Source organism: Arvicanthis niloticus, chromosome 10 (assembly GCF_011762505.2).
Source record: "Arvicanthis niloticus isolate mArvNil1 chromosome 10, mArvNil1.pat.X, whole genome shotgun sequence".
In the NCBI taxonomy this organism is placed as follows: domain Eukaryota; kingdom Metazoa; phylum Chordata; class Mammalia; order Rodentia; family Muridae; genus Arvicanthis; species Arvicanthis niloticus.
Window position 1 is genome coordinate 45509490 of NC_047667.1, and position 16700 is coordinate 45526189.

Genomic DNA, 16700 nt, shown 5'->3' on the forward strand with positions numbered 1-16700 from the left:
CATATCCTCAAAAAAGAATATTTAGAAAGGAGGGATGGATAGAGTTGACCAGATAAAGTATTAGAGTTGGAATGTTTACTACAAACCATTTTCTCCCATGAGGCTGTTAAAGAAAAGAAGAAACTACAAAGAGAATTGGCTGAGGTGAAGAGTGAGGAGACACACAGAGTTCTTCTGTTCATCATTTCCTGATTCTTTCATATTTGGTTTTTGTAAAATAAAATATAAACATATGTAAAATACAGGTGACATTTTCTACCTACATTCTCCCATTGTTGTTTCTTTAGATGTCAAATGTTTTGCAAACATTTTTGGTTCCTATATTCCTTAGTTTTTTCACTGATATGACAGAAAACACATGATACAATTAACTTAAGGAAGGGTTTATTTGGGTTCACTGCCATATTATAGAAAGCATGGTGGCAGGATCTGATGACACCTGGTCACACCATGTCTGCTCTTAGGAAGCAGAGAGAGATGAATGCTGATGTTCAGCTTGCTTTCCCTTGGTATTGTGTCTAGAAGCTCAGCCCATGGAGCGGCACCACCCAGAGCTAGGATGGCTCTTCCCACCTTGTCTCAGTTATTCTTTTACTGTAATATAACACAGTGACCAAAAGCAACTTCAGAAGGAAAGAGTTTATTTGATCTTACACTTTCTCATTAATGGTACATTACTGAAGGAAGCTGAAGCAGGAACTCCAAGCAGAAACTGAAGCAGAAGCCATGGAGGAATGCTGCTTACTTGCTTGCTCCTTGATGGCTTTCTCAGACTATATAAGAATATGTACAACTGAAGGCTTAACATCACCCACATCAATCATTGATTTTAAAAAAAATGCTCAACAGACTTGCCTATAGGCAAATCTTATGCATACATTTCTTCAATATTCCTCCTTGTCCTCCTCCTCCTTCTTGACTTTCTCCTTTTCCTTCTCCTCCTCCTCTTCTTCCTCTTCCTCCTTCTCCTCCTCCTCCAATATATATCTAGGTTTACATCAAGTTAACAAACACCAACCAGGAGACACCTCAACTAACCTAATCTAGAAACTTCTTCACACACATGCTCAGAAATTCGTTACCTAGATGATTCCATATCCTGTCAAGTTGACAATCAGTATTAGCCATCACAGTCTCTATCCAAAGAATATTTTTTTATTTTATGACCCTGTGCTTCACCCACACCCACATTCGCACAACAAATGTATCATAAAACAATGCTTCATGTTATGATGTGAAATGTTCCCTGCTAGTATTTATGTTTCTATTTTAGACTAAGCTATTTTCTTTCTATTTTTAAAATGCTATTAATTGAACTGACTAAATTGGCTTAATGTCATGAACTGCAGTTTTAAGGATACAAAAACCATTTACTTAATGATTGCAGGAGTCAGGATTTGCACTCCTCTGCTTAACTTGCATATAATTAAACAAGACAACCAATATTCTTGAAAAGATACCTATTTGGGAATAGGAATATTTATTTCGGTTATACAGAAATGTATGATATTCCAATCTAGCTCTCAAACAGTACTTTAGGTCACAGGGTCACATTTGGGTTCAAGTTCCCTAGGAATCCATGTACCTAACAGGTGAGTTCCCATTCTAATTTACTCTTGGGTGACTGTCTCCCATAGCCTTCAGCAATGCTCTTCACTCCTTGGATGGAGCTACATCTCGTGCAGATTTTGTGGCTTTGCTGGATCAGTTTGGTAACCATTACATCCAGGAAGCTGTCTATGGCTTTGAGGAATCTTGTTCTATATGGTACCCAAACAAGCAAGTCCAGCGGAGACTCTGGCTGGAATATGAAGATATCAGTAAAGGTGAGTGGCCTGCCCAATGGCAAATTTATACCTGTGCAAGTCCTATCTGCCCATATATGGCCAAAAATAAAGACTCCATAGGAAAAGGATTAATTCAGATTGCTCTCAATTCTGTGTGCTTATCTGAAAAATTTCTAAAGTCATTGCTTATTTGGAAAATTTCTAAGGTCAGTTTGCTAAAAATCAAATCTCAAAATGAGGATATTAGATGATGCAGAATGGAATCATAACCATATGTTCACTATGTTAGTTACTATAGAGAGTCCACTAGCAGTTGACAGCCACCATCCATTCTGCTGCTGTGAAGTAGGAGAGAAGGGGGAGGATGTTCCAGTCCATTTACCCACAGCAACCCCAACATACTGCCTCTTAACCACTCACAGGAATGACATACTAGGCCCCTTCTCATTCATTCTTGCACTATATCTAGGTTTATTTTCCATTCTCCCTATTGATTTGTGCTTTGAAGAAATGTCTTAGTGTTGGATGACAGGTCTAAAAATAAACCCCGTCCCTGCTATCTGAACAGCAAGTGAATGACCAGTAAACATGACCCTGAAATCTTTCAAACCTTCTGAAGTCACTTTGTTGTATAGTAGTGATGTGCTGTCCTAAGTATTTATAATCGTATCTGATTTAGCATTGCCATTCTTGGACTTCCTCCTGAGCCGATCTGCAGGATATTCTGATGAGAGCCAGTTATGGACTTGTGAGCTGCTAACAAGGAAGTGTTGAATTGACACACAAAATTCAAGAAATGGGATATCTTAATAGTCACGGATCAAGACTTCCTTTGAGACTAGGGACTCTCCTCCATTGGCAGTACTATCAAAGAGCAATTATGGCTGTGTCTTAAGTGTACTGGTTTCTAAAAGCTCCATAGAAACCCCTTGCCTTCATCAACAGGATGCACAAGCGTTATGGGTTCTCTTCTCACTGGCATCTTTCTCCCAGGACCAAAAGATTAATCTCTGGGCTACAGTGGCTATAAAAACAATCCCCTAAGCCAGAGTCCTCTGAAGTCATGAAACACAACCTCAGGCTTCTCAAACTTTGGAATCTGAACAATGTTCTGAAACCAATTTGCCAAGAGAACAGTGTACTATAAGTGACTGTAGATAGGATCACTTCCAGCTGCCAAAGCTCTCTGAAGTCTCCATTCCAGAGTCCAGGGACTGAATCACAAGGCTGACCCCTCAGAGATTCCTGCTTGACAAGGGCTCAGTGATTGCCAAGGCCTGGGATTTCTGGGAGACAAACATCCGACCTTTCCCCAAGCTTCTGACTTCACATGTTGCCTCTCTCCAAGGACTGTAGTGTCCTTAAAGAGAAATACTGAACCCAGAAGGGAAATTCCTAGCTGTCCGTTGATGGGAAGCGTCCCTTGCCACTGAGGATCCAGCTTTGCCACAATCCAACTGTTGACTTTAGCTCTCAGAAATAGATTCATCTAACTTCTCACTTGTCATTTACCTTTAAAAGGTATCCAGTCATTTTAGTTTGCCTTAGCTATGCCTGACTTGTAAGAATCAAGGGTGACTACTGCCCATGCTCACCCTACCACCCCCATTCTTGAGTCTTCTCTGTGAGCCACAGGATTCATCTATTGTGTTGTTTGTCCTGGTTCTCAACTTTAAATTTGGGCACTGATCTCCCTTAACTCTAAAACACAACCATTAGTAACTGGTGTAAAAGCCCTTCTGATATGGACTTATACATGGGCACCATTGTCGGCATGCAGCATAAATTGCGTATGACTGATGAAAACTCAGAGGTGTGTGGTTTAGGCCAGATCTTTAGAGGGCAGCTTTCCATTCAATAGTTTTTTTCTACTTCTCATGATATCATTGTGTGGTTTGGCATTTTGGATTAACTACCTCTACATGAATATTTTGGAAACCCATGAAATAAATACACTTCCATTTATTATACCTCAGATTAGACTTAATCACTTTCTCTCTATCTCTATACCTCTCCCCTTTATTTTTTCTTTCTCACAAAAATAACATAATTCAAAATAGAATTTCCCAGTCATCTATGTCCATGTATATCAGTCTCTCAGTTACTCTTGTCTCCCCTCATCATCCTTTACCCTTGAATCCAGAAAACAGGAATTTCCTCCACCTCAGAGCAACCCCTCGGCCTGCGCTGGGCTCCCAGATGTCCTGGTTCACCTTACTCCATGCTCATCAGTTGTGTCCTTGTTAAGTCTTTACCATCTTCCCGGCCACCGAATTTTCTCTTCCCAATGTTAAGTCTTTGAAAACTCATCTTCTCACAAACACGAGCCTTTTTACAGCTGTTTACTTTAAACACATTCTCAATACATTTCTTAAGAGTTGGTATGCCATTTCTCTGCTGCCTCTCATTGACTTCATTTCACTCTTCTGATTGCTTTTTAACAGCACTAGAGGAGAAAAATCAAGGACTTTTTAATCAGAGTGTCAGTAGCATTTATTCTATGACCCTCCATCTATCTTATCTATAGACTTTCTATCATCATGTCACTCCTTAAAAATCCTCTCGTCATACGATGTCACCATTGCTGTTCTGTTCATATTCTCTGCCTATGTTCTTAACCTCTATTTTTAAACCTTTGACCTTACTCCTTTAAAAATTATTTGCATCTATTATAAGGATGCAAAGCTTTCATTATTTTGGAAGATTTATTTCTCCTCCCTCTCCCTCTCCCTCTCCCTCTCCCTCTCCTCCCTCTCCCTCTCCCTCTCCCTCTCCCTCTCCCTCTCCCTCTCCCTCTCCCTCTCCCTCTCCCTCTCCCTCTCCCTCTCCCTCTCCCTCTCCCTCTCCCTCTCCCTCTCCCTCTCCCTCTCCCTCTCCCTCTCCCTCTCCCTCTCCCTCTCCCTCTCCCCCTCCCCCTCCGTCTCCCTCTCTCCTTTTTCCTCTCTCTCTCTCTCTCTCTCTCTCTCTCTCTCTCTCTCTCTCTCTCTCTCTCTCTGGTGTGTGTGTGTGTGTGTGTGTGTGTGTGTGTGTGTGTGGTAACATGTGTGCTAGTGCCCACAGAGACAAAGAGAAGGTATCAGTTCCTCTGGAGCAGGAGTTACTGGTGGCTGTGAGCCATTCAATTTGCATGCTAGGAACTGAACTCTAGTCTTCTGAAAGTGCAACAAATGTTCTTAACCCCTGAGCCATGTCTCCAGTCCCCTTTCATCTTTACTGTTCCTTCCTTCTTCACTGATTTTGGGTGATTTTCATCTGAGTCTTCTACAACTACCACCCTAAAACCTTTCCATCCCCCCAAGAATCAGGACTTCATTGCTACTGAGTGTTTAAGATTTCTTCAGGCATCTTCTCTAGAAACTCCAGTGACCAACACCTGAATTCCTTGTAGCCACTAGATTCTGAAACTGTGTATGGCAAAAGATTTAAAGTAGAGAGTCTTTGTTCTTCTTATCCGTTGCATTAAACTACTGTGAAGTTCTGACCTCCTCACCACCTAGATATTTTCTCAACTCATGTCTCCTATTTTGCTTTTTCTCAAGGTTGAGGTTACAATATCAATTGCTATAGCAATTATTCTTATTAGATGGAGTAAAGGGGAAGGGGAGGGAGTTAGAAGCTTATGTGGGGGGAAGGGGGCTGGAGAAATGGCTCAGCAGTTAAGAGCACTGACTTTTCTTCCTGAGGTCCTAAGTTCAATTCCCAGCAACCACATGGTGGCTTACAACCATCTGTAATGGGATCCTATGCCCTCTTCTAGTGTACTCATATACATAAAATAAATAAAGAAGAAGAAGCTCATGTATGGTGTACTGTAATAGATAGCTGGAGTTAAGTTCGGATATGCGCTGCACAGTTGGGTAAATATAGTTAACTACGATGTTGTCATATTCTAAATAGATAGAAGTGAATATTTGAGTATATTCATCATGAATAAGTGATCAAAATTTAAGATGATGGATATGCTAATCACCTCACTTTGATTATTACATAAAACATACATCATGCATATACATAATATGCATCAGTCAACATATCATGCTGCACTCGTAAATCTGTATTGTTATTATATCAATAAGAATGCTGTTTAAATGGTTTCCTCTTGTAACTCCTTTGCTACTGTTTCCTGCCATTTCACTGCATTCTAAAATTCACCATCTGTTACCTTTTAAAAATGCAATTTAATGGCATCGCTCCTCAGCTTGAAGCCACACACTTACTAGTTCCTGCTGTCTCCACATGAGAAGTACAGCTTTGCTCCCTGTACTGGTTTCCTGTGGCCGCTGTAACAAATTACACAAGCCTGAAGTCTCAAAATAGAGTCACACTCTGATAGTTCTGGAGGCCAGAAGTCCAGATCCAGGCTCCGTGGGCTAAAGCTCAAAAGGCTGACTTCAGAAAGAGAGGATAAGAGCTTCCCAAGACCCTGGGTCTCCCTCATTTGGCACTGAAGCTCTTCGGAGTTCTGAGCCTTGAGGCTTGTAGCTCTTCATTTGCCCAACCTTGTCCACCATCCTGGATCCCCCTCCTACTCTGCAAGAACCAACTAGAGTGACGCCATTTTTACAAGGCCTTTCCAACCCCAGGCCCAGTTCTTTGCAGAGTGTTTCCTGCTTCTATCATGATTTATAGATTCTTTGTAGCACGCCTACATTTGCCTGTGTTGTCGTTTCCTTGTAGGACTGTTTCCCATAACAATGGCCTTACAAGCATTAACTATATGTCCATCTGGAATTTGAAGTGTATTTGTTTAAAATATTCAAAGTGCATTAAAACAGTACAAAATGAAAAACAAATCTTTTCCCCCACTCTTTCCTAGTAATCTACTCGCCAGAGGGAAGAAGACAACCGTTACTACCAGTTTATTGCCTAGACATCTGGAGTTTCTATTCTTCTGCATTTATAAGTGAATGAACAAACCATAAAAGAGATAAATTAGGATCTAGTCTTAAATGTATGTGCACAATGTATGTATTCAAACACATATATACATAAACAATATATAAGGTCCTTTAACTTTTTTCTGTGTATCTATAGAAAGTATATCTACACATAGATACATACAGAAAAGGATATATATATATATATATATATATATATATATATATATTCACACATATACACGTGTAAGGAATATATATATACTGCATATGTAATATCAAAATCACTTTATCTATCTAAGAGAGCAAACTGTCTGGCTATATGCTCCAAGATTGATTAGTGATAAGTATAATAGAAGTTTTTTTTTATGGTGATAACTTCCATATTTCTTTTTCTACAACAAATATGTGCTTCTTCTATAAAAATTCTTATAACAGATTAAAATCTATTTTATGAAAAATTTGTTCTCTTTAGTGAAAACTGATCAAATTAACCTACAAAACCAAAACATACAATGTTTCTACACATCGCTCAGCATTGGCATGGTTGTAACCTCAGCATTTGGGAAGTGGATACAGGAGGATTAGAGGTTCAAGCCTTCCTCTGCCACGTAGCAAGTTTAAAGCCAGCCTGGATTATGTGAGATTCTGAATGAAAAACACAAAACAACACCTCTCTCCCCACCTACCACCACCCTCAAAAAAAGAAAGAAAGAGAAAAGGGGAAAAAAATCCTCTGAACATTGACCAGAAGTCTGGAAAGACATGCAAAGCATTATGACCACATTACATTAGTTTCTAAGTTTTCACCTCCAAGGGAACGCCAGGCATGCAATCAGCTCCCACAGATTGGTCAAAGAGTGAGCTTTTTACCTTCCCTTACTTCAGAAGAAACAGAAAAAAAAAGTTATATATATCTACAGAACTCAGAAAAGTGATCAAGAAACAGTGATTCTTCCTCAAATAAGTCTTGCACAGACTTAGCCTTAATCCCCTCTTACACAGTAAGCTCTGCTGCTTTCTTTTATTTTTATTTTTTTTTAATGCTCAGCTCAGGAACCTGTTCCCCAGGCCTTTCTTTCCTTCCATTTCCAAAGTTACTAGCATTGTTACTTGAGATCTGACCTTTGGCCATTTTACCTTCCTGACCTGTGCTTTTGCTGCATATCAGCTGGGGCCTCTAGGCTGATGAATTGAGATAAGCAAGGTTTCCTTTGTGCTCTGACTGCTAGTTCACAATGCACACTGCTAGATATTCAGTTACCTCCTTCCCGTGGGGAAAGCTGAGTGAGATGCCTTTCTTTTCCTCTAAGACTCAGCTGAGAGTTCTTTACATCTTATGATCTCCACTTCTACGACAATGGCGGTCATTTTAGAGGCAAAGAAGTTTGATCCACCTATGTGACATTGTATCCCCGGCACTCAGGATCATGTTTTCCATGTTTCTCTGCTTGGCTTGTGTGTGGCCTTGGTCTTAGATTCACCGGGTCCCTTTCCCTGGATAGATAGACCTCTACTGCAGCTGTCCCAGAACAGCCACTGCCTCAGCAGTTGGCCTTCAGATGCCAGGCTGAGTGTTGGTCAGCTGAGAATGAGTCTCATATATTTTAGACTGGTGTGGTTTTCAGGCTAATGTCCCAGACTGCAATGCATGCCTTGAAAATGTGACCGAGTTAAAGACACAAACTTACAGAAATCCGATGAAAAGTAATCATTACATTTTCTGTAATGTTTTGTTTTACGACCCTTGGGTTGCAAACCAGCTCCAAAGGCCCTTTCTGTATATATTTGCAACAGCAAAGTTAGGACTCAAGTAGCAAAGCAATTATGGCATACGGCTATTTTCTCTAAATGATTCATTTAGTCATTCAGCAAACGTTTGCTAAGGGTCTGCTTAATATAAAGCCATGCAGTAGGCTGAGAATGGACCAGGAGGATTATGCTGCTCTGTGGCATCCACAGGTTTAAAGGAGGAGCTGCCAGAGCTACGCATGGCTATGCCATAGGCAGAGCCTCTAAAAGAAACTCTAAGCTTTCCAAACATGTCTGAGCATCGAGTTTGAGGTTTCTGGTCCCTAGGTTCTGATGCAATAAGTCCAGAGTAAACTAGATTTGTAAGTTGAGGGGGGGGGTGTTATTAAGAATAATATTCCTCAATAGTGACTGTGTTGAATGCTTGTTCTAAGCGAGGTAATCTGTTATGTACACGATGTAGCTTTTCTCATTTAATTTTCTAGCAGACAGATCACTTAAGTCCTACCCTTCCCTGTCTATAGAAAGAAATTCTCTGCAGAGCTTCAGTAATTTGCATCACAGGACTAATAGGTAGCAAGTCAGGATTAGAATGTTTACAGGGCTAGGGAGACAGTGGAGTTAGTAAAGCACTTTCAAACAAGCAAGAGGACCAGGGTTCAATCTCTAGAACCCACATTAGAAAATACAAAGAATAACAAAGGGCTGGGCATGATAGTGTATACTGGTAATCTCAGTGCTGAAGGGGATGAACAACAGAACGCCAGAACTTGCTGGCAGACTAGCCCAACCTACCTGGTGTGTGCCAAGCCCCACCCCTCCACACACACACAATTCTTTACTCACTGGAAATACTGCAAATGGCTTCATGCATATTACCTAACAAGTTCACAATATAAAAAGGGTTCAAGATGAGAGCAAGAAATTACTAAAGTCAAGAAACTGATCTACAGTGACTCCACCAAGGCCAGATATCCAGCCCTGTTAGGTGTGCAGAGAATGTACTGCCATTTTCTCCAATTTTCTGGATTTACAGAAATTGCAGAATTATTTTGCATCAGGATATCTGGTGCTAGCAGTTCCCCAATCCCAGCAATGATTCTCAAAATGTAGAGTGCATTGCATAGGATCTTGTTAAAATGAAAACTGACTTCAGTAAGCCTAGATAAAGCCTCAGATGCTGCATTACCAACAAGGTCCCAGATGATACCAAGGCTGTTCATTCCAGGAACACATTGTGTATGCTTTCTCAAAGATCAACAGGCAGAATGTTCCTCACCACCCTAGGCAACAATCGGTACCCTCCAGGGTTCTCTCCTCCTGTCCTGTCTACATAGGACTGATACAGGCTAGAGGACTAGCCTTGGATGGACACTGTTCTGAGTAAGCCATTATTATTGAGCATGTGTACAGAAGCAGCTGGTGTACAACATTGGACTGTCTTAAGTACTCAGACACTGAAGGGAATTAGAAATATACAACAGTCAGAAGTAAAGGTTTTAGCTTTGTATTCTAGGCAATACTGTCTTCATCTGATTATCTCAACAAAACTAGACTGCTTCAAACAGTATTTAAGAAAGATGGTCATTTTTTTTCCTTCACTCTGAGAATCACAAATTGTCAGAGTTTCATATGTTAGCCTGGATACTATTTTGGTTGGTAGGATAGCTCTGGCAATGGAGAAGTAGCATATTTTTCATGCAGTCTTGTGGTTGGTTTGTGACTGTATTAGTTACTGATCTCATTCTGAGACCAAACAACTGATAAAGGTAGCTCTGAGTTTCAGATGATATGACCCACCATGGGCGCAGAGGTGTAGTAGCAGGGGCAGGAAGTGGCAAATCACATTGTATCTATAGTCAGGAAGCAGAAGAGGGATCAATGCTGGTGCCCAAGTCATTTTCTTTATTCTGTCCTCCAGTCAACACAATGCTATTGCACACAGTCAGCATGGGCCTTCCCACCCCATTAACCTAATCTAGATGACTCCTCACAGACATACCCAGTGGTCTATTTATTTGTTTATCTTTAATTGACTTCAAATTGACCATCAAGATTATCCATTACAGCTGTATTCTGGGTTATTTTCAGTTTGTACAAATATGCAAACTTCACTTTTGTATCTTGATTGATTGCTTTCGTAGGAATAGGTTTTGGATTTATTCATTTATTTCTCCAGTAGCGTCTGTGTATTTAGACATTGGTTTAGGCTGTTGTGTTAGAATGGCAGCTCCTCCAGACAGATCACACCAGGCCAGGCCAGCACAGTTCCATGAGGGAGAGGTTTATGGGGGCAGGGGGGGGGGAAGGACAAAAGAGAGGCGAAGAAGAAGAAGAAGAAGAAGAAGAAGAAGAAGAAGAGGAGGAGGAGGAGGAGGAGGAGGAGGAGGAGGAGGAGGAGGAGGAGGAGGAGGAGGAGGAGGAGGAGGAGGAGGAGAAGGAGGAGGAAAGAGAAGGAGAAGGAGAAGGAGGAGAAGGAGAAGGAGGAGAAGGAGAAGAGGAGGAGGAGGAGGAGGAGGGAGAGGAGAAGGAAGAAGAAGGAGGAGGAGGGAGAGGAGAAGGAAGAAGAAGGAGGAGGAGGAGGAGGAAGAGGAAGGAGGAGAAGGAGGAGAGAGAGAGAAGTTCAGAGGGCTCTGTCTTTTATTTAGGCCATGACATAATGGGACTCACCACTGTGTATTGCTGGTACAGGTGAGGACAGGCAGGTGAACTGTATGGTGGTTGCCATGTCAACAGATGCGGGTCCCCATCACCTATGGGTGATGTCATCACTGGATTCGAAAGCTTGCTTCTGATGCCAACATAGGCATTGTGTATATGATGAATGATACAGAAGAAAAATCTTCCATTATGGAGTTTGTGTCCTAAAGATAAGGGAAAATCAGCAAGTAGCCACTGAATAAAAGCAATGGTTTCACACAGAAATATATGTTATGAAGAAGCTATAAGCAGCTGATATGCTAGAGGTTAACTAGAAAATTGGTGACAGATGAAGTTGGCAGGCATCAAGAAATACCCAGTGACAATGATGAAGGGTGGTTTTAAGTTGAAACTTGGAAGACAAGATGGAGCTGATCCTGTAACCACCTAGGTGCAAGGGCTAGAGAGATGGCTCAGTGATTCTAAGACCTTGTTAGTTTCTCTTTCAGAGGAACCAGGTTTCCTTCTCAGCACCCATGACCATCTGTAACTCCAGTAATCTATTGTACAGATAGCATTCAGATACATACAAATCTTTAAAAAATTAAAGCCCTGAGGGAAAAATAATCTAGGCAGATGCAATTACAGCCATACAGCATTTATCCTTTCTTCCCATAGCTTCTCAAATAATGTAGTGCATATTGGAGTGACATCATTAATATTGATCATCAATACAACAAAATCTAAGATCCTCCAGGAGCAAACCTCTAAGCTTATCAGTGAGCTAGTTTCTAGATTAGATGAATTGAGATCAGAGGACCCACTCTAAAGAGGGGATACATTTCTACTGATTGGGACTCTGGATTTAATAGAAAGAGGAAAGCAAGCTGAGCATCAGCTTCCACTTCTGTACGCTTTCTGGCTGCAATCCAGTGACCAGTCACCTCAAGGCTCCACCCCCATGACTTCCCTACCACAGTGAACGGTATCCTCAAACTGGGAGCCAAAACAGGACTTCCTTTATAGTTGCTTTTGTCCTGTGTTTTTGTCTCAGCAGCACCTAAAGTAACTAGCATAAGAAGTTGCTATGAAAAATACTGGGTCGTAAAGCAACATGACTGTGGAGAGGAGAGATGGTTGGATTCTGTAACGCAATATAAAGAAACTCTGCTTATGGCCAAATGTACCCTGTTCACCAGATTCAGCAATGTAAAATGTGGAAAATGTGTTTGCCCCATTTAATTTTATCCAACATATACCACTGGTCTGGAAAGAATGGTATAGACACAGGTGAGAGATGCACATGGCTAGGAGCTTAACCATACAATGCACCAATTTGTGTGGCTTTTTTATCTTGATTAAGCTTTGGAATGGATTCTACAACTAATTACTTCTACGGGAATTATGTTAGAGGGAAAATAAATCACAAGATAAAAGGTGATTCGGGAGGAGATTGTACCAAATGGGGGAACCTGAATGTGGCATCACCGGGCTATACACAGCTCTGTGGGATGAGCACTGTTTCTTCCTCTTGTCATGCTCATCTTCCTCTGTAGCCACAAACCAAGGTGAAAGGCTCTGGAATGGGATACCAGACAACCAGAGTCCTTTGTCTCAGCTGAGCTATTAACCAGACACCTTGACCTTGAAGAAATTACCTAGCCCTCTTCAAAATAATTTTCCTGTCTCTATAATAACAAACTTGAAATTAGATTACACTTAAGAGTTTCTTCTACTTCTAATGTTCTGTGACTCTATAAACTCGGCAAATGATTTCTATTTCTGATAACATAATGCAACATTTAATAATGCCTGACTCAAGGCTAAATAGGTTAATTCAACTGTGCCGCAATAGGACTTTAATGGAGTTGCTTGCAGCAAGGGTTCAGTGTGTGACAGAATTACATCAGATTTTTCTTTCACATGTGGCTGTTGAGATGTTTTCTAACTGGCTGTGGGCCTCAGTCTCTGTGTCTGTAAGATAGGGCTATTCAGTTGTGTTTTACAGTTAGAGATGGAATGGATTTACATTTCATTTGTAAAGAAAAAATATCTGTTGTTTTTGTGTTTGCCGTACCAAGACTTAGGTTATTACTATTCCTTCTGTTGTTCTTATCATCATTTTCATGAAATATGAAGTTTCTCTCCCTACTTTTGAACAAAATAGCCACAGATAAAAACTTTTAAAGGATCTTCAATAAAACCCACCCCTTCTTCCCCTAAACAAATGATGTCTATTTCCCAAGTGACAAATCCCCTACAAACCAGACTCCTGGGAAGAAGGATCAAACCTCTATCTCACTGGCGTCCTTTTGAAGGAAGGGCTGTGAACACTGGCTCCCTGTGGAGTAGGGTGCCCAGGGAAGCCCTGTGAGGAGCCACGGGGTGCCGCTGCCTTTTAAATGCTCAGGAACCTTTGAAACTTCCTCCAAGAAGCAGCTAATGGAATGTTCAGAGGCACAGACCTCTTTTTTTGGAAAAAAAAAAAACAAAAACAAAAAAACAAACTGTTTGTTGCTTTTAATTAGCGTACAAAGTAATGTGTTCCTTTATGGGGTTTTCAACCATTTTCTTCTTTAGTCTTTCCTTCTCACTTCCTCGTCTGTGCCCCTCCCCCTCCTATTGGTGCCTTTCCCTCTTCTTCTGTGTTCATGTCACGCGTATTTTATCTCCTTAAGGTTTCCCCTTCTACGGCCCCATTTCCAACATTATGGCACAGCAAGCCCCCATGTATACACACACATATATAAAAACTAAAATCTAGAGTGCACACGAGAGAAAACACTTAGTGTCATCATTCTGAGTCAGGCTTATTATTCTTGACATGATGGTTTCTAGTTCTTGTTGTTTTACTGCAGATGTCATGATTTCATTTCTTTCTAGATGAATAGAATGCCATTGTATAGATGTACCCCATTTTCTTCATTCAGTTGCCGGTTGAAAGGCATCTGGGCTGCTTCTGTGTCTTGACTATCATGAAGAAAGCCATAATAAACATGGATATAGAGGTATCTCTGTGGCAGGACGGAGAGTCTTTTTGGTGGATTCTGTTTTAAAGGTTTTGAGAAATAGTGGTGTCTACACAGCATGTAATCCCATTATCATTAAATAAAACTTCTTTCCCTACATCCTCACTAGCATCCAGAAGTCAAAGACTGCTAAAAGATAGGGCCCTATCTCTACATCCATAACTCTGCCGCTTCTCAGCCCCACATCTTGCAATGTGCCACACCATGAGCAGTGTTTAGCGTGCACCCAAACAATAGTTTTCTTCAAATGAATGTGTATAAAACTGTCTTTTCTCCTCCTCCTCCTCCTCCTCCTCCTCCTCCTCCTCCTCCTCCTCCTCCTCCTCCTCCTCCTCCTCTTCCTCCTCCTCCTCCTTTTTTGTCTTCTTCCTCTTCCTCCTTCCTTTCTTTTTCTCCTCCTCTTCCTCAGGAGGTTCAATTCAAAGGAGACCCTCAATTTATGATTGTTGTTCTGAGTTTGGGGTTACCAGTCAGTGTCGTAGGAAACCTTCAGTAGGTTTTTCTTCTGTCACTTTCTAGATCCTTTTTTGGAATTACTTTTTAACTTTTTGTTTTGAGGTAGGATTTCTCTGTGTAACCCAGACTGTCTCCTGTCTTCTTAGCCCTACCTCACAAGTACTGTGATTTCAAGGTCACACGAGAACCCCTTCCCTGTAAGTTCACATTAGTGTGGTCACAGGCTATTTCTAGAAAACTCCCAGGTTATGTTCTTTGGTTATCAGAAACAAAGTTTTATTTAATTTTATAGAACTCATTAAAAGTTGTTTCCATTGATGTGAAAGGGACCTTGAAATTGGCACATAACACCCAAATTCTCCAAGTAAAGGAGATTTATTACCTTGGAGTAGGGAGTAATACCACTTGATCAGGCAAAGACAGCAACAAGTGTTTCTGCAGAATTGGGTTTTAAGGAGAAAAAAAAGGAACATCTGTGTTAATATAAGTTGGTAAGTCCTGACTGGACTTGTTAGCCAGAGTTGACAAATAATGATTTTTTTAAAATATTTATTTATGTATTTTACATATGTGAGTACACTGTTGCTGTCTTCAGACACACCAGAAGAGGGCATCGGATCTCATTACAGATGGTTGTGAGCCACCACGTGGTTGCAGGACCTCTGCAAGAGCAGTCGGTGCTCTTAATTGCTGAGCCATCTCTTCAGACCCAAATAATGAGTTTTGACTGCTGGACATTTGTGTTTTGATAGTTGAAACTTGGACTTTTAGTCAGGCATAAGGAAGTGGCCAAATAAGGAAACAGACCTTGGTGGCAAGCTTTAGGGATGTAATCTCAATGTTTAGCAAGGGAGAGAAAAGGGAAGAGGGCAAGACCTACAGGTGTCATGTTTGCCAGGCTTGGGCCTCTTAGAGGGTCATTTGAACAGAAGATATTATTTAAAATAAAGAAACTAAAAACACATAAGGAAAAATAATGTTTAGAAAATCATATATATATATATATATATATATATATATATATATATATATATATCAGGTAAGTAATTTTTTAAAAAGGAAGTTAGGGACATCACTTTCAAACCTGATCCCAGCGGCCAGTCAGCAAGTGTTTGAAATGTAGATTGTTCATGTTACAATAGCCCCAAAGCCCTGGTATACCTCTTTCATCTGTGCTACTGACAGGGATGGTTTTCCAGTCACATCTACTTCCTTCCTTAAGCTCTCCCTACAGGGAACATTGAGGGTAAACTTAACAGCTGTCTAGTCATTATGCTCAGGAAAGAGCCTGTGGTTCCTTCTAAGGGTCCCTCAGAAGAAGCAAGGAAAGCTGATGCAAGGTTCAGAACATACCCCCTCCTGAGTGAGAGCTTTTCAGAAAGCCCAGTTTGTCACATACATGGTGCTTTAATGGGTACCCTTGATGGGATGAGCTCTGGGGAAGCATGGGGGCTTGTGTGGAAGGTCTGTGTGAAGCAAACTGACACGAATTTTAAGAGCAAGTGCTTGCTGGAGCCGCCTGGCCATCCTGACATGTAGCCATTGGGCTGGCCTCTGGCTCAGGTACTCTGAAAGCACTGAAGCCAGGTTTGCTAGTGTCTCCTTAAAGCACCATGAAATTTAAAAGGAGTCAACAGTTCCATTAAGTGAAATAACGGTGCAAAACCCACTATCATACACCAGGCAGGGCAAGTGTGCATTCTACTGATTTAGAACTTATGAGTCTTCAATTTAGAACAACTGAAAAAAAATGGGGTGCTTTAAAAAAAAAAAAAAGAGCAAGGCAAACATGAAGAAAAAGAAAGGAAGGAACATGTACTTCCCCAATCCAATTTCAAAAAAAAAAATCTGCCAATCAAAGTTTGTATTTTGGAGGTGAGATGTGAGTGCCTGCAGCAGAGAGGAAGTGTGATTGGTAAGTGGACAGTGGCACTTCCTTGGCATTTTTATCTTTCTGTGGGGCTTTGCAGTCTTCTCTACAGAAGGACCTTATACTGTCATGGTATAGGCATTCTGTATGTGCCTCTGCTGCACAGGCTGGTGGCTATGCTCCCTCCTGTCTGTCGATTACAGTGGTAATTGGCTCTGTGATATTGATGTGTTGGGGGCCTTTAGGCTCTGTGCACTTTGATTTAATCCCTTTACTCCTTTTCTTAGAC

The 16700-nt window shown here is 41.0% G+C and overlaps 1 protein-coding gene across 2 annotated transcripts in view; it reads left to right on the forward strand.

The window, feature by feature from the left end:
* Positions 1-16700, forward strand: part of Astn1 (astrotactin 1) — a 305388-nt gene that overhangs the window by 234473 nt on the left and 54215 nt on the right. For both annotated transcript variants that reach the window (XM_034513161.2, XM_076941440.1), the window contains exon 16: positions 1638-1826. In XM_034513161.2, coding sequence (XP_034369052.1) covers positions 1638-1826 — 189 coding nt within the window. The remainder of the gene's footprint in view (positions 1-1637; positions 1827-16700) is intronic.